This window comes from Rhinolophus hipposideros (genome assembly GCF_964194185.1).
Source record: "Rhinolophus hipposideros genome assembly, chromosome: 11".
Taxonomy (NCBI): domain Eukaryota; kingdom Metazoa; phylum Chordata; class Mammalia; order Chiroptera; family Rhinolophidae; genus Rhinolophus; species Rhinolophus hipposideros.
In genome coordinates, this window is record NC_138057.1 from 22,897,901 (window position 1) to 22,916,404 (window position 18,504).

At 36.5% G+C, this 18,504-nt stretch overlaps 1 protein-coding gene across 5 annotated transcripts in view; it reads right to left on the reverse strand.

Annotated features, from left to right (window-relative positions):
• CCDC171 (coiled-coil domain containing 171) overlaps nucleotides 1–18,504 on the reverse strand; it is a 282,585-nt gene that overhangs the window by 215,597 nt on the left and 48,484 nt on the right. For all 5 annotated transcript variants that reach the window (XM_081067658.1, XM_081067657.1, XM_081067655.1 and 2 more), the window contains 3 exons: nucleotides 13,825–13,917; nucleotides 10,421–10,581; nucleotides 7,288–7,426 (listed from right to left, as the gene is read on the reverse strand). In XM_081067658.1, the coding sequence (XP_080923784.1) occupies nucleotides 7,288–7,426; nucleotides 10,421–10,581; nucleotides 13,825–13,917 (393 nt within the window). The remainder of the gene's footprint in view (nucleotides 1–7,287; nucleotides 7,427–10,420; nucleotides 10,582–13,824; nucleotides 13,918–18,504) is intronic.

Here is an 18,504-nt window from a genome sequence, read left to right on the forward strand (position 1 = left end):
GTTCTAATAACACCAATTTGAAAATGATAGCTCCCCAGCTTGGAGCGAGGCAGATATAAAAACTCATAGTAATGACTAAAAGACACATTGGATCTGATAAGCCTCTTAATGGATTTTAATAAGTATGATCACTGAGCAGCTTAAACTGAAAATTTAGTTTTATTTAATAGATGATTAAATCATTATTAAATTCGTAGATTTAGAAATTAATAGTTCAATTTTAATCAAAACATTTTAAAGTCAAATTCAATAGTGTGTAACAAAAAACATGAAACAAATTTTGTTAAATCCTTAGATGTCTAATGTTGAAAGTCTATTAATTCTATCACATGAAAGATAATAATAATATACTACTCATTTACTAATCATATTTTTTGCAGTTCATTAATAAAGAAAATTATATATATAGATATTCCATGTAGAGGGTTTTTTTTATTAGTTTCAGGTATACAAAGCAACGTTAATAGACATTTAAATTCATTAATAGACATTTAAATAAAGAAAGAAAAACTCATAGACACAGACAATAATTTAGTGGTTACCAGAGGGTAAGAGGGTGGGGGGTGGGTGATGAGGGTAAAGGGGGATCAAATATATGGTGATGGAAGGAGAATTGACTCTGGGTGGTGAACACACAATGGGATTTATAGACGATGTAATACAGAATTGTACACCTGAAATCTATGTAAATTTACTAACAATTGTCACCCCAATAAATTTAATAAAAAAATAAAATAAAATAAAAATAAATCCCTCATAAAGTGATAACCCACCCCTCAAGCCACTTCCCCTCTGACATCTCATATAGCTGTTACAATACCATCAACTATTTTCCCTATGTTGTACTCCACATCCCATGAATATATATATATATATATATATATATATATTTTTTTTTTTTTTTTAATTATAGTTGACATTCAATATTATTCTACTTCAGCTTCAGGTGTATAGCACATTAGTCAGACATCTATACAGTCTGTGATGTGATCCCTGTGATAAGTCCAGTGCCCATCTGGCACCTTATATGATCTTTACAACATTGTTGATTATATTCCCCATACTGTATTAACTACAAATTTGTATTTCTTAATGCCTTCATCTTTTTCACCCTTCCCAACCTCATTCCCATCTATCACCCTGATAGATCTGGTACCTATCTAGCACCATATCTAGTTATGACAATATTATTGATTATATTCCTTATGCTACACCCTACATCCCTGTGACTACTGTATAACAACCAATTTGCACTTCTCAATCCTTTCCCCTTTCACCCATCCTTAACCACCCCCCCCCCATCTTCAAGAAGTCCCTCTAAGAGTCCTTGTAATACTAATTTGGTGGTGATGAACTCCTTCAGCTTTTTCCTGTCTGGGAAGCTCCTTATCTGTCCTTCAATTCTAAATGACAGCTTTGCTGGGTAGAGCAATCTTGGTTGTATGTCGTTGCTTTTAATCACTTGGAATATTTCCTGCCACTCCCTTCTTGCCTGCAAAGTTTCTGTTGAGAAATAAGCTGACAGTCATATGGGACTCCCTTATAGGTAACTAACTGCTTTTCTCTTGCTGCTTTTAAGATTCTCTCTTTGTCTTTAACCTTTGGCATTTTAATTATGATGTGTCTCAGTGTGGGCCTCTTTGGGTTCATCTTCTTTGGGACTCTGTGCTTCCTGGGCTTGGATATCTATTTCCTTCACCAGGCTAAGGAAGTTTTCTGTCATTATTTCTTCAAATAGGTTTTCAATTCCTTGCTTTCTCTCTTCTCCTTCTGGTACCCCTATAATGCGAATGTTGGTATGCTTGATATTGACCCCATAAACTCGCCTCAATTGCTTGGATTCTTTTTTCTCTTTGCTGTTGGTTGGGTGTTTTCTACCTTATCTTCTACATCACTGGTTGGATCCTCTGCTTCATCTAATCTAGGGTTGATTCCCTGTAATACAGTCTTCATTTCTGTTATTGTATCCTTTATTTCTAACTTGTTCTTTTTATGGTTTTCATCTCCATTTTTATGCTTCCTATCTCTCTGTTGAAGTTCTCCCTGAGATCATTGAGCGTTCTTATAACCAGTGTTTGGAACTCTGCATCTGATAGATTGCTTATCTCCATTTTGCTTAGTTCTTTTTCTGGAGCTTTGTTCTGTTCTTTATTTGGGACAAGTTTCTTTGTCTCCCCACTTTGGCTGCGTCCCTGTGTTTGTTTCTACGTATTAAGTAGGGCTGCGATGTCTTCCAGTCTTAGTAGAGTGGTCTTATGTAGTAGGTGTGCTGTGGGGTTCAGTGGTACAGTCTTTCTGGTCACCTGAGCCATGCACTCCAGGTGTGTCCCTTGTGTGGGTTGTGTGTGCCCTCCTTTTGTAGATGAGCCTTGGTTGATAATTGCACATCAATGTGAGGGACTGACCCTTGGACTCACTGGTTGTGAGGATTAGCCATGACTACAGTAGAGGGTTGTTGTGCAGAGGCTAATTCTACAGAGCAGGATCTGCCTCAGCAGGACTCTGATGCCTGCCCAATCCGCCCGTTGGGTGTGTCATACTTGGAGGTGGCTGGGTGATGTACCAGCTCATTTTGAAGCAGGCCACTGGGGTGCCAGCCCCAGCACCACCTTGGAGGGGATCCGCTGTAGGTCAAGTTCAGCCACAGCCCATGCCCCACCCATGGCCACCCAGCAGGAGCCAGAAGGAAATCCACAGATGACTGCCACCCACACTGTGCTTGGAAGTGCCTTGAGAGGCCAAGCCACAAAAAAAGGCCTCCTGCCACTAGTGCCAGCTTAGGGCTGCTCAGCCAGAGGTACAGGACATGCTCAAGCCAGATGCTGCATGTCTGGGTTCCACAACGCTTTGAGAGACCCTAGGAAAGTGCAGCTTGAGCCAAGGCAGGCAGTCTGCATGAAAAAGCTACTGAAAGCAGCCTGGGTGTGCCCAAAAGTTGGGCAAGGCCAGGTCTCAAATCACCAAGGTGTGGCGAACAAACAGCGGAGATTCAGAAATGGCAGCCGCCTGTGTTCACAGGCTGGGGAGGGGGAGGGCTCAACTAAGAAACAATGGCCTCCACCAGCTTTCCCATCCAAGAGAAAGCCACCTCTCCAGCCCCCGTCTCAAACCAGACAACTCAGTTCTCCACCATATGTCCCTGGTATCTTTCCAGCTGCTGCCCCATCATTGGAGCTCAGAGCCAGTGATTCCATTGGTGGGTAAGTCTGCACACAGTCCTTTAAGAGGAGCACCTGTGAGTGCAGCTGCATTCAGTCTCACTCCAGGGACACAATCACAATCTCCACTGGTTTTCACAACCAAAAATTATGAGGACTTCTCTCTACAGCACTGGAACCCTGGGCTGGGGCGGGGCTGGGATCTCTCACCCTTTAGGGGATGGGGGGAACCCTGACAGCCAAAATAGTCACATGAGGGTGTTAGACTGCCTGTTCTGCTTCTCTGACCTTCCTACCAGTCTGAAAGTGGCTTCTTTGCACGTCCTTAGTTGAAAGGGTTCAGTTCAGCTTGATTTTAGGTGATTCTCAATGACAGTGTTTGGTAGATTAGCTGTAATTTTTATGTGGTTGTGAGAGAAGGTAAACACAGCCTTTACCTAGTGCGCCATCTTGCTTGTCTCCTAATCATATTTTTTAACCCATTCATTGAATAGGAGGAATTTCATTAATATAAAAACACAATTAAAGTTGGCTGGGTTTACATTTTGGACTTTTCCAAAATTATTCTATATTTTTATTATATCTCTTTACACAGGGGAGCTATCACTTTCCAACTGGTTTATTAACACTTTGTGTGTCCTGACCAAGGTGCTCTATAAGGCCTCTTCCAATTCTAACAGGCTATAATATACCACATTATACAACTGTTATTTTTAAGTCTCAAAACTTCCTGAAGTCTTTACATATTTTAATAACAACTTGATCTCACTAGTAAACCTTAGAGGAAAGTGGCTTTAATTTTCTCTTGCAATACAACAGAGAAGATAAAAACCAAGACTTGAATAATGGCCATGAATGTGACCCAAACTGGAAAACAAGCTGTTACCTCAATGAGAGAGAAAAATTACCTGTAGGTAATTTATACTTCTATGAAATACTGAAACTACCATGTTCAAAAGAAATATAACTGTGGAAAGACACACTAGGTTATACAGGATCATGGAATGCCATGAAAACAAAGTTTCATTTCCAACAGCAAAAGGTAAAAACGTCCTCAAGTCATTTTCTCTTCAGTCAAAAACTATTATGGGGGCCGGCCCAGTGGCTCAGGAAGTTGGAGCTCCGTGCTCCTAACTCCGAAGGCTGCCGGTTCAATTCCCACATGGGCCAGTGGGCTCTCAACCACAAGGTTGCCAGTTTAATTCCTCGAATCCCTCCAGGGATGGTGGGCTGTGCCCCCTGCAACTAAGATTGAACATGGCGCCTTGAGCTGAGCTGCCGCTGAGCTCCAGGATGGCTCAGTTGGTTGGAGCGCGTCCCCTCAACCACAAGGCTGCCGGTTCAACTCCTGCAAGGGATGATGGGCTGTGCCCCTGCAACTAGAAAACTGGACAACTGGCAACGGGACCTGGAGCTGAGCTGCACCCTCCACAACTAAGATTGAAAGGACAACAACTTGACTTGGAGAAAAAAAATAAAAGAATCCTGGAAGTACACACTGTACCCCAATAAAGTCCTGTTCCCCTTCCCCAATAAAAAAATATTAAAAAAACAACAACAAACAATTATGAATGCAAAGCAAAAATAACACCCAGACTTTGAGGATGCAGAACTAGAAAAACTGCAGTTTTTTATGGTTTAAAATGTTTACTTTAATAGATACCTCTTTAGAGAAAAAATTTTAAAAACTTCTCCCCAAAGGCCACTAATCTATTGAAATGAAAAAAAAAGCAATGCAGGAATATGTGCAAGAAAACCGTATTCAGGAAAAGCGATATATGAATTTTCTTTTTTACAAAAAAGAAAAATATACTTACTATTTATACTAATAATATTTCCATTAAATGAATTTTCATTGAGTAATTTTAAAATTTCATATTATAGTCAGGTAAAAAGATAGAGTGCAACAGTTCTAATAAGCACAAAACAGAACAAGTTAAAAAAGAAAGCTAAAAACAGCGAAGGGAAAAAAGAGAGGAAGAAAGGAAAACAGAAAGGTGGAAGAAAATAAGACATAAGGCTAGGGACTTAAGAGAGAAGAAAAAATGGAGAGGAAACTATAAAGAGTTAGGTTGAGCCATATGAAATGTAAATCACTTAGGTTGCAATCTGAATACATTTTTGAAACATCCCACTAGCTACTCAGAAAGGAACTATTCACAGATCTGCAATTGCTTTTAGTAATGCATCAAGCTTTAAAGAAACAATCCACAATCTTCAGGGCATTCATCATGGTGAGTGCCAAGGACCCAAATACAGGAAGGAGATTGCTAGAGAGCTGCAACTTGCCTTATTTCAGACCATTCACCAAGTAAAATGTTTTAATCACAAAGCACCCATACACACAAGTGGTGAATTAAGCCAGTCTTCCTTTATTTTGTATCTAATTAGTGGAGTGCTAGAAGGCCAGAATTAGGATGCATGCAACTTACATTGCTGACTCTGTCTTCAACTGTTGCATTCCCAGTTATACTTCTGCCTCACTTTCCAAACTATTGAGTACAGTGTCTAAGAAGCAAGCAGACCAAATCCAAGACTCAGGTCAATGACTCTGATGTGCTTCTCTCCACCACTGATTCACCCTCCTGAACCAGGAGTTAAGAGGCGGGATAGCTCATTAAATTTAGGGTGCACATAACAGTGAATGGGACCAGAGTATGCTACCCAGAGAGCTCTGAACTCCCTAAAACCTGACGTCCAAAGTACTCAAACGACAAATTCAACCACAGAGCAAGGAATAACATCAATCCCTGAATCAGAACACACTGAATATCTTGAGTTGAGTGGAGACTACATAATATTGGCTCATTGGAAAATGAAAAATACTTTCAGTTTTATCCCATTATTACCTTTCTATCTGGGCAGCATTGATCTGGCCACCACTTAGTATAACCCGGTCTCCACCTTTTTCAATGAGGAGAAAAAATTCTCATTTCCCTCAGTAACTGATAGCAATAGAGTTGTGGGATATAACTGAAAACGACGTAGCCAAGTCTCCGAGGAAGATAATGTATGTGGGGAAGAAGACACTATAGACTTTATGCCCTCCCTGTTAGGGATCCCAGCAAACCTCAGAGTAGGAGGAGGCTGCATCGACCAAATAAATCCATCCAACAAACATTTCTTGAGGCAAGTACTATAGTGGAATCTTGGTATGTAAAATGAAGCCAGTTAATCTCAATGCATTCACAGTCTTTGGGGACAGATAGTACACATCGCATTTTGGTGGGAGTTATGATGAAGACGCTAAAGTAAATACGAAAGACACAGCAAGTGGGGAAGGAGCAGAATTCTGACTTTAGGTGGGTGAGAAAGGAGGGAAAGATGGAATCATGGAAAACATCACAGATCACAAGGTACCAGAGAGAGGTGTTACAGAATATGCAGGAATTCGTTGATGGAAAAGAAGAGCAGGAGCATTGTAGTCAATGTGAGTCCAAAAAAAAATGAAGAGCCTGCACAAAAGCAAGAAGATATGACAAAACATCATGTGTTTAGGAAGCCAATAGTATTCTAACGTGGCTGAGACAAGGCACTGGCAAAAGAAGCCAGCGAAGTTACCATGGAGCCCAAAGAAAAGGGCCTCAGAACAAGAAGCTGGACTTTATTCTGAAAGCAAGAGGGAGACATTGATGATGTTTGAATAAAAGGTGACACGAACAGATGAATATTTTAGGAAGACAAATTTGGTGATGATGCAAAAGCTAGATTATTGGGGAATGAAGACAACGTGACCAGGTACAAAATCATTACAAAAGGGAGTCACTGAAATCATTACATCTATTCATTATAAATCCTGAGACACCTCCCCACCGTCCACCTAGGTCACATTGTTTTATGCACCTAAGAATAAATAAATGGATAAGTAAAATCCCCTGAATAAATTTGAAAACATTCTAAAATTCAGAATTTTCACTAATTCAATTAGTTTTCCCAATTATGCCAAAGAAGGTTTTATTATGTACATCTTAGTTGTAATCAGTATCTTCAGTTTTGAAATTATATATCAATGGCACTAAAATTACTTTCATATTATTATCGCATGGCAAGTTGTAAGGAAAAAAACCTGTTAAACATCAAATTTGACCCAATAAAATAACTGCCATAGGGTTTTCTTTTTTATCCTTACCATTACGAGTTCTTCCTCTAATTCACTGCAACTTTTTTCATTATACTGGAGTCTCTTTGAAAGGTCTATAATTACTTTCTTCTGTTCCTCAATCTCTTCATTCAGTTTCTTGTTTTTGGAGAAATACTCTCTTTCTAATCTGAAAAGTTAAAGTATGAGAGCAAGTTTTTCGAATATGACTTTATCAAGTCCTATTAGACACCTTTAAGACAAGTGGCAGATGTTCTATATATAACATGTTTTCAAGCCAAAGGTATTAATAGGTCATTTCTCATTTTTTCAAATAAAAAGGGCTGCGCATTCTTAAGTAAAAGACTAAAAAAATAATACCTCTCCCTTTTGTTAGCAGATATTTGTACTATGCCCAACATTATAAGCAAGATACATTTAGTGTTGATTTGTTCTCATTATTATTTTTGATGCACAAAACCCACTCACCACAGTTCAATTAGCTCAGAAACTGTCTCATGACACAGAAGAGTCCCATCAAACAATTTTCCAATTAAAGTGTAGCATTAGACATGGAACAAATGTTTTATTCCTGCATGTCCATGTCTAGGTGGAACTAGCAAGAATAGTCAAGAATGATTCAGATTCACTGTGAAAACCCATGAATGTTTTTTCCTATTTATGTTTTTACCAGGCCAGCATTAAACTGTATTTACATTCTTGCATGAAAGGTAGTTTGGAAGTATCTTAGTTTAAAATTTGCTGTCGATAATACACCAAATCACTTCAGACTTTCTGACACTAGAACTGAATGAACAGCCAGCTAAACTATGAAAGGAGGTAAATATCAAAAAAGACATTTTCAAAATGCAAGTTTTAAAATTTGTCTTCTCATGTGTAATTTCTCCAGAAGCTATTCTAAGGGGAAGTAAACCAAACAAGGAAGAAGACACAAAATCAGCAAACAAGAGATCCGATATAGAAAAGAAGCAGAGGGAATTCCAGGATGATGGTGAACGGAAGTCCCAGGATGACTTAAAAGGGAGCCTACAAAGCAATCTGTCCAGTGGACAACTTAGAGAGTGGATTCCAGTAGTTAGAGAACACTTAAATATGATACAGTTTCTGAGGTGTAGGAACATAATGAGAGATTCTCAGTTCTAGAGAGTTTAAGAATAACTTAGTGGTTGGTGCACATAAACTAATCCAATTTAAAATGAGGCAATTATTAACTATTCATTCATGGGATGATTCAGCAAGTCTTTATTTGAACAGCTGTTATGTGCCAAGCACTAGTCTAGGCATCGGGAGACAGCAATGAACAAAACACACTCTCTCTCCACATAAGTAGACAGACAACACACAAAACAGACTATAAAAAATTGTGTTATGAAGAAAAACAAAGATGAGTTACCAAACGAAAAGTTGTAGAAAAAATACCCAAAGATATAACCCTATTAAAAGATGGGAGGAAGGAATGAATAAGTGTGTGCTATGTGGAAGATGGGTACAATGAAGATACATAAGTGAAGGCCAATAGATAATATCTAAAGGTAGAAATTGAAAACAGGGCAGAATATAAATTTTGTTTACAATTATGAAGTTAAATATCAGAAGAAACAGCAATAAGAATTAAAAGTGATTGTCTCAAGGAGTAGAGAGCCATGAGCACGTAACTGCTATTTTTCATGAACTTAACAGTACTATTTTACTTTTTAGAGTATGTACAAGTATTCATTTGATTAAAATCAAATTTTTAAATAAAAATTGTTAGCAAATGTAAAACTAAATGCAACTGTTATTTGGTGCTATTTTATAAATAAAATGCAAACTGAGTCCACTAAAGGGGAACATCCCTTGCTGACAGAACAACCCAAAAACGTTGGCTCCCGCGCTTCAGCCAACAGCTCCCGCCAAGGGAATGAGTAAGGCAGGAGGTTAAAGGGAGCCCCTGTCTCTTTGAATTTCAATAGAGACGAGTCAGGAGTTGAAAGGTGGAGGATTTAAGCAAGAAAAGAAAGGGAGAAGGTACAAGGAGAAGAGATGCCTTTTTCACTACTAGATTTCCATTCTAATTTTTTAAAAGAGCTCAGCCAAGAATTTAACAACAGCGACACCAAGTTTTCATAAATAGTCATCTTTTACTAAGAAAGTAAACAATAATAATGCTAAGTTATAATACTTTTGTTATTCTTTTATACTTTTGGGTGATGTATTTAGAAAAAAATTAAAAATTCCTAAATATTGAGTGCAATGCAATAAATTTAGATTCAATCCATTCAGTATCATATCTTTGACTAGCATTATTTTAAACTAAATTTAAATTTAAACTAGATTTAAGGATTATCATGATCTCCTTTTTCCTACCATTGCCCAGCAATAAATTACTACAGTTAATGAGGACTTGGCCTATTGAAAACTCTTAAATAAAATTATTGAAAGCTTTAGTTTCATCCTGTAAGTTTTACATAGAAAAAAAATGTATAACTAAGAAAATTTGATTACAGAAATATCGAATATATATATTTTGTCTAAAATTATATATAATATATAAATTCGTTAAAAGCCTCAAATTCTTAGCTGAGCTCTTTAAAAACATTCCATCTGATATATACATGTCATTCTATCTAAAATAAATTCATGCGTGGATGTTCATTGTTATGAAACTATTGACCACATTTGTAAAACAGGTTTTAAAAAAGTAGCTACCGCATAGGGTGTTATATAAATTAAACAAAACCATGCAATGCTAGGCATGAAGTGAGCCACAATGCATGGCAGCCCCCAGTAGCACTATTACTCTTACTATTATTTCTGCAGTTTGAGAAAATCTCAAACATTATCCATCTCCACATAGACCATTTTGGTGGCCCTGAAATCAAGGTCTTTAAAGATATTATGTTATCTCACCAGATATAATATAAAATACATTAATATATTACTTTTGAGTGTAAGAACTGCATCTCTGAGACTACTTGGAATAGCCATGATCTTTAAAATCTAAAAGAGCACTTCCATATTTACCTGTACAAGCAATGTGCTTATGCTTTATGAAGTCCTTTATCCCCAATCTACCACTGACATTAATAGGAGCTATATCAAAGATACTACACATTCATACGTATATAATAGGTTCCATAAACTCTTTATAGTAATTTAGAGAATTTTACAGTAAAACACTTACAAACTTAGCTTTGCAAAGCTCTCTTGGGCATTATGCTTCTCTCGCTCATATGCACTTTCAACTTCTTTGAATTCATTCTTGATCATTTCCAAATCAGCAACAGCTTCTGCTTGGCTGGCCTTTTCTACCTGCAAAGCTCCTTCAAGGTCTCGAATCCGTAACTACAGATGATAGAGAAGTAATTAAAGCAAGCAAGGAAACTAGCATCTTTATCTACTCTAGATAAAGAACAGACTACTGTATCAACAACAGATAATCATTCATCCAAATACTTTTTTATTTCTGCTTTGTTTTAAAAGGGAAAATAAACAAAAGACAATTTATTCCCTTTCTCAACACGTTTAATGGAAGGGAGGAAGAATAGAAGAATAAAGAGTTGTGTTATGGAAGGGGTAGGCTGATATAACATAACCTATCCCATCCAAGTGCCTAATTTTGACCTACTAATTCATTTGGACACTTCTTTTATAAAACAATGAATTACTCTTCCCTTCTTATGAGAAACACCATTACATGAACATTTTTGTAAGCCTAAGAAAGTTAACAGATATTTTTATTCCTGGAGCTTTCTTACTGCAGAAAGTGAAGTTTTTATTATTGAATAGTACAATTTGACTAAAATATTTATGGGCCTAGTAATATGATATCTGGGAGTTGCTTCAAAATAATCTGAGGGCAGAGGAGTGGAGATGGGTAACAGATACAACACAATTGGCCTAAGGTACATCTTCAAGCTAAGTTATGGGTACACTGGGATCATTTTACAAGTCTCTCTATTTTTGCATATACTTAAAATTTTATATAGTATGACATTTTAAAAACTAGAGTCCCTATGTACACCACGAGTAGAATAAACAAAGTGCACGCCCATAAAATAATAATACGTATGTAGCTGTAGCTGTAAACAGGGGGCAAAACAACTTTTAAAAGGGAAATTCTCTATGTAATGTTAGTACATACTGAAAAAAGCAACGTCCTAGTCCATACTGTATAGTATATTTTGGGTAAAGAAATGTAAAAAATAAGAATAAATAACCAGCAAGAGGGTACAGTATGGGGGGGGGAGAAAAGTGAAAGCAAGAGTTCACTATTATTTAATATTGTTTTGATTTTTGAACTATGTGGATATTTTACCTTTTCAGGAAATGAAATTAAAAATAAAAAACCTTTGCTAAAGTTCAAAAAAAGGGAGAGTTGAGGGTTGGGGGGATAAAAACGGGAGGAGGAGAAAAATGCTTCACACTAGATACTAGAAAAATGCTTCACAATAAGACTCAGGTTTGAATCCCAGCTCAACAAATTATGTGACCTTGGGCATATTACTAAAATTCCAAAATCCTGAGGTTCCTCATCTATACACAGTAAACTATAATAATAACAATAACAATAACAACATACAAACTACCTACTTTAGAGGGTTGCTACAAAAATCTAATGAAATATTAGATATTAAATATATTTCATAAATATTTAGGTAAATATTTATTAAGCACTTATGCTCCACGAAATGTGCTAGTGCTCAAGATATACATGTGTATAATAATCCTGAAAAGATGCAATCTCAGCTCTTGAGGAGTTCACAGTCTTTAGGAAAGGAAAGACCACAGCAGCATATGTGGCACGAGCTTCCTGGCACAGAGGCGTGCGTGCACAAGGGCCGTGTAATCAGAGAAAAGCCATGAACTGTGCATGGGACAAGCCACCCAGAGATGGCAAAAGACAACCTGAGTTAGGAGAAGTGAAATCCCCTAGGACAATAGGGAAATGGCTCCTCAATTAACCTATACAAATAACAATCACCAGAAATCTTACAAACATATTTTGGAATAATTGAAGCATTTATGTTTATACTAAAGTAAGGAAGTAAAATGGATATGTAGATACAACTTTGTAAATTTTCAAATTTGGTCTTTAAACTTTATTTTTCTTTGCAATTCTGTCTAAATCCAATGTTTATAAGTAAAATAAATATAGGAAACATTTTCTTCTGATTACATTGTTATCTTCTTTCAAAAAATAACCACATAATCACAAATAATAAACCAATGCAACTAAAAGAAAAGTCAACTTCAAATGAACAATTCTAAGTCAACCCTTTTGATTCTACTTTCTCATTTTCATGACACCATATCCAAACAAATTTAAGAATAAAATACTTGAAACATATTTAACTACACTTTATAACATGGTGACTATAACTATTTGATAGTCTCATTTGCTTTTAATCTAGTCTGAAACTAAGTTTTACTAGGTGTACCTCACTGAAAATAGTTGTCAATATTTATAGATACAAGATTCAAACATAAACTTTTTCTTTTTTCTAACTCATAGCAATCAGTTAGATATCAAATATTAATTTTTAACTGAGTAAAAAAATACGTGTAATAATTTTCATCTTTAGAGCTATTAACCATATGTTCCCAGTGATATGGGTACAATGAAAAACTTCATTTTGAATTATACTTCATGAATTTAAAAATTCAGCTGTATTGGCTTATTGGTATCATTTTGGGTGATTCAATAATTTTAAATAAAGAAAACGCTTAACTTACACAAGTTTGCTTAACACACACACTCAAATACATGGGCCTAGGAATCTTATAGGTCGAGGGGTATTTCATTAAATATAACAGTAAAAAAAAAATTTATTTATAAAAGCCTTACAAATTCAATTGCATCTCATGTTAAGACCTATTTAAACAATAAGGTGGAATTCTGTAAACTCTAGTAATAAAATTTAATGTAGGGAAAAAGTCTAAGTCTCAAAAAAGAATCCAAATTAAATTAAGGAACTGAGACTCATGAAACTTTATGAAAAACTTTATTTATAACATAGGTTGCATTTGTGAGTCAGACTTGGTCCATGGGCAGTAGTTTTCCAACCCCCAGTTAAAATGCATCTCTTCACTTAAATATTTCTTCTTATTCGCTAATAAAGGAAAAAGGACACTTTCTTCAGGATGCCTTCATTTAATTCTTCTCAGATTTAAACTTTCTCTTTATTATGTTCCCATCCTATTTTAGTATTTTATATATCTGTCTATCTATATATGTATTTTATATCCATGTCTATGTAGTATTTCTAGTAATAAAATACAATATTCTGGACTTTGCAGACTCTAAGCTGTCGGTCACAACTACTCCACTTTGCCGCTGCGGCATAAAAGCAGCCACAGACGAGATAATTCCCAAGAACAGGCAGTGATGAGATTCGGCCTGTAGTCTGTACTGTACCAACTCCTCTAATATAGCAAAGGCTGTCCTCAACTATATTCTTAGAGAAAACAGAATAGTGAGTGTCTTAACCATATGCAACCCATTCCAAATGCACGTCTTAGTTCTCTGAGCATAATACTGTTTTTCCCAGCTTAACAAAGTCCATTAAAAAAATGTTTACATTTTACCTGAATAATTTCAGAATTAAATTTTGATTCCAAATGTGCAGCTCTTTCTGCTTCAATGTTTTCCTCTAATTTCCTCACTCTTAGAGTAGTTGCCTAAAAACAAAATAAATGTTTGAACTCATAAACATCAGTATTTAAAGAGTATATGGATGACCATATTCTAGAATTGTAATTACTACTTTAGATCACCATAGCCTCTTTTTTTAACTTTGCAGGAGCATAAAAGTCATGTTAAAAATCATGTAAAAATCATGCTCAGGAAGAATGTTTCAGGGCTTGCTTTCTTTCTCTTTTTTATTGAGGTACAATTTACATATAACAAACTACACATATTGAAAGTATGTAATTTGACAAGTTTTGTCATATATATACATACATATAAATATACATACACACACACACACACACACACACACACACACACACATATCCACTAAATCATTGTCATAATCAAGATAGGAAATATTTCCATTACCCCTAAAAGATTTCTTGTGTCCCTTGGTAATTCCTTCATCCGGCCCTCACCACCCCATCAATATCCTGAAGTAACCACTGATCTGCCTTTTGGCATAAGAGATCAGTTTGTATTTTTTGGAATTTTATATAAATTGAATCATACAATGTGTATTCTTTACTACCTGGCTTCTTTCTCCCAACATAATCATTCTGAGATTCATCCTTGTGCTTGCCTGTATCAATAATTCATTCCTTTTTATGGTTACAGTGTTCCACTGTGTTGATACACCACAAATGGTGTATCTGTTCACCTGTTGATGGACATTTGAGTTGTTTCCAGTTTAAGCTTTTACAAATGAATCTGCTATGAGCACTTGTGCCCAAGTCCATGTGGACATACACGTCCATTTCACTGGGGTAAATAGTGAAGGGTAGAATGACTGAGTCAAGTCCTAGGTGTATGTTTAATATTTCATGAAACTGCCAAACCTTTTTCCAAATTGTTTCCAATTTTATACATTCTCACCAGCACTTGGCATGGTAATTGTTTTTCTTTCATTTTGGGTTTTTTATTTTTTTGTTGGGGGGGTAGATATTCAAATAGGCATGTAACGATATCTCATTTTAGTTTCAAATTGCATTTCCCTAATGATAATGATATTGACCACGTTTCTTCATGTATTTATTTACCATCTGTAATATCTTCTGTGGTGAAGTATCTGCTCAAATCCTTTCCCCATATTTTAATTGGGTTGCTTTCTTATTATTGAGTTTTGAGAGTTCATTATATAATCTGGACACAAGTCATTCATTGGACATGTGATTTCTAAATATTTACTCTCAATCTATGCTTGTCTTTACATTCTCTTAACAGTGTCTTTCACACAGCAAAATTTTTCATTATGATGAAGCCTAATTTATGAATTTTTCAGGCAGGAGTCAGCTTCTGGCAAGAAGCAAAATTCGGGGCCGACCTGGTGGTTCAGGCAGTTGGAGCTCCGTGCTCCTAACTCCGAAGGCTGCCCATTGGATTCCCACATGGGCCAGTGGGCTCTCAATCACAAGGCTGCCGGTTCGATTCATCCACTCCCACAAGGGATAATGGGCTCCGCCCCCTGCAACTAAGATTGAACATGGTACCTTGAGCTGAGCTGCCGCTGAGCTCCCAGATGGCTCAGTGGGTTGGAGCATGTCCTCTTAACCACAAGGTTTCCGGGATGGTGGGCTGTGCCCCCTGCAACTAACAATGGCAACTGGACCTGGAGCTGAACTGTGCCCTCCACAATTAAGACAGAAAGGACAACAACTTGACTTGGAAAAAGTCCTAGAAGTGCACACTGTTCCCCAATGAAGTCTTGTTCCCTTTCCCCAATAAAATCTTAAAAAAAAAAAAAAATAGAAGCAAAAGTCAAGAGCTTTATTTTTGAATGTCATTTTTGTTGAGAAAACACAAACTTGGGAAGCAATGGATTCCTAATTCCACAGAGGGAACTGGTCATGACCAAAAGCCTGTAAGGGGCTGGGCAAGTAGCCCTATGGGAACACCCAGCTGCACATGTCTCAGGTAACAGTAGCAGAGAAAAGCCAGGCCTAGAGCTCTTTCTGTCAAACATAGATAGCTCAATAGTGATGGGAAAAGGCATTACTAATTTGATTTCCTTTCCTAGATAAAATTTGAGCAAGAAGTTTCTATTCATCATAAACTCTATCATTTAATCTAAGCTAAAGTTTTTTTGTCAATGCTCAACTTGATTAATTTGATTTTTCTGCCTTTGTCCCATCATTTCCTTTTCTTCTTTTTTTTTCATTTCCTTTTCTTTAGAGACAGCAATGAAATACAAAGAGAAGAGGCATAAATAAACACTGGATAATACCCAAACTTATCAAGCAGTTTGTGAATAAGTAAGAAATGACTACACTTCTCTCTGAGCAAAGCATATTTTCATAATGTCTGTTATAGTGCAAATAACCCCCCTTCTCTAGAAGCTTTTCTGGACACCACTTGCCTTCCATAGTCAAAAAGCAATTCTGCTTGTGGATTTAATCACTCTGTGTTACGCAAACACAAAAGTCACAAAATATTTTTTACACTGAATTATTGGCTCTATTTAGATTTTGCAACCCTGTCAATAATATTTCTTAGTAAGTTATTACACTAGAAAAGACTTTTCTCCGGTGGGCAGATAAAGAAGTCCAAATACCATCCTTTTGGATCTAAGGATAATTTAAATCCAAAAGGATAAAATGACACTTTTAAGCATCATTAAGTTAGTATAGTATAACCTCTTTGAAAGTAAAATCTGACATTTATATTTTATACTAATAGAAAATTTTGAAATTACAGGCATTCCACTGAAAGATGAAACAAGTAAATATTCATAGTGTAAGTCTGAAGGCTCAAGACATTCAAACTGGAAAGGAAGAAATTTAGATATTTGATAATAAGGAATTATTATTTTTTTAGGGGTGATAATATTAAAAATAATGTTTTTTAAATCGCCAGTCTTTTAAAAATACATACTGAAGTATTCATGGATGAAACTATATGGTCTGGATTTGCTTTAAAATAATCAAGCTTGGGGGTTACAAGTGCGGGCTTGGCATTCATAAAATAGTATTAGCCAGTAACTGATAATTGTTGAAGCTGAGGCAGGACTTTATATCAAACAATTTCTACTATATTGTTGAAATATTAGGATATATCAAAAATATATTCCCTTCATACTCGCTTCCACTTTTCTCAAAACATGTATCACACTAAATATTACTCCTATGGGATGTTATTAACTATTATATGAAAAAGAAATTTCATCATTATAAGCATGTAAGACAGAGGATTAAAGCCAAAAAACAGAGGATTAAAGCCAAACCATTTTCTTTACTAAAGGATTTCTCAAAAAGTTAATATGAGAATCTTCAAAAAGAACAAAGTTGGAAGACTTACACTTCTTGCTTTCAAAACTACTACAAAGCTACAGTGATCAAAATAATGTGGAAGTGGCGGGAGGGTAGACATTTATATCCATAGAAAAGAACTGAACGTCTCAAAATAAACCTATTTATCAATAGTCAATTGATTTTTGACAGAGGTGCCAAGACCATTCAATGAGAAAGAATAATTTTTTTTCATTAAATAGTCCTGAGACAACTGGATATACACAGGCAGAAGAATATATTTGGACCACTACCTCACATCATATATATAAATACAAAGGAGATCAATGATCTAAATATAACAGCTAAAATGATCAAATTCTTAGAAGAAAACACCGGGGTAAATCTTTATGACCTCAGATTCTGACACCAAAAGCACAACAAAAGAAAAAAAAGATAAATTAGATGTCACCAAAATTTTAAACTTTTGAGCATCAAAGGATATTATCAAGAAAGTGAAAAGACAATCTAGAGAATGGGAGAAAATATTTACAAATCATGTATCTGATAAGGGTCTAGTATTCAGAACACAAAAAGAACTCTTACAACAAAAAGACCAACAACTCAATTTTTTAAATTTGTAGAGGGACTGAATAGATATTTCTCCAAAGAAGACATGCAAATGGGCAGTGAGTAAATGAAATTATACTCAACATTATTAGTCATTAGGAAAATGTAAATCAAAACCACAGAGAGATTGAAATGAAGAGATCCAAGATGGCGGGTTAAACACTACGCCTGCTTCCTTCCATGAACACATTAAAATTACAACAAAATTATGAAACAATCAATGTGGAGAACCACCTGCAGTTTGGTTAAACAGAAGTTTTATAATTAAAGATATAAAGAAGCCACGTCGAGGCTGGTAGAAGGGGTGGAGAAGCGAAACAGGCTAGCCCCAAACTTCCATGTGGCAGTTGAGAACTGGAAGGGACATCTGAGCCACGGAGTTTCCCCCCAGAGAAGCATGGGACCACAGCCCCCACACCGGCCTCCCCAGCCCAGACCACTGGGGTCAGGAAGAGGCGGCCCCACAACATCTGGCTGTGAAAAACAGTGGGGATTCCAACAATCCAGGTGTGATGGAAGGCTGCGGGAAATTCAGACATCCTCTTAAGTGGCTCACGCACAGACTCTTTCACTCACAGTTAACTCACCTTGGGCTCCAGCGATGGGACAGTAACTCCAGGAGTGTCAAGAGGTATATGGGGGGAGGAGGGGCAGATTGAGGTGTGTGGCCTTGGCATGGGGGCTAGAGGACAGTTGCCATGTCCCCTGTGTGGGGGTCCT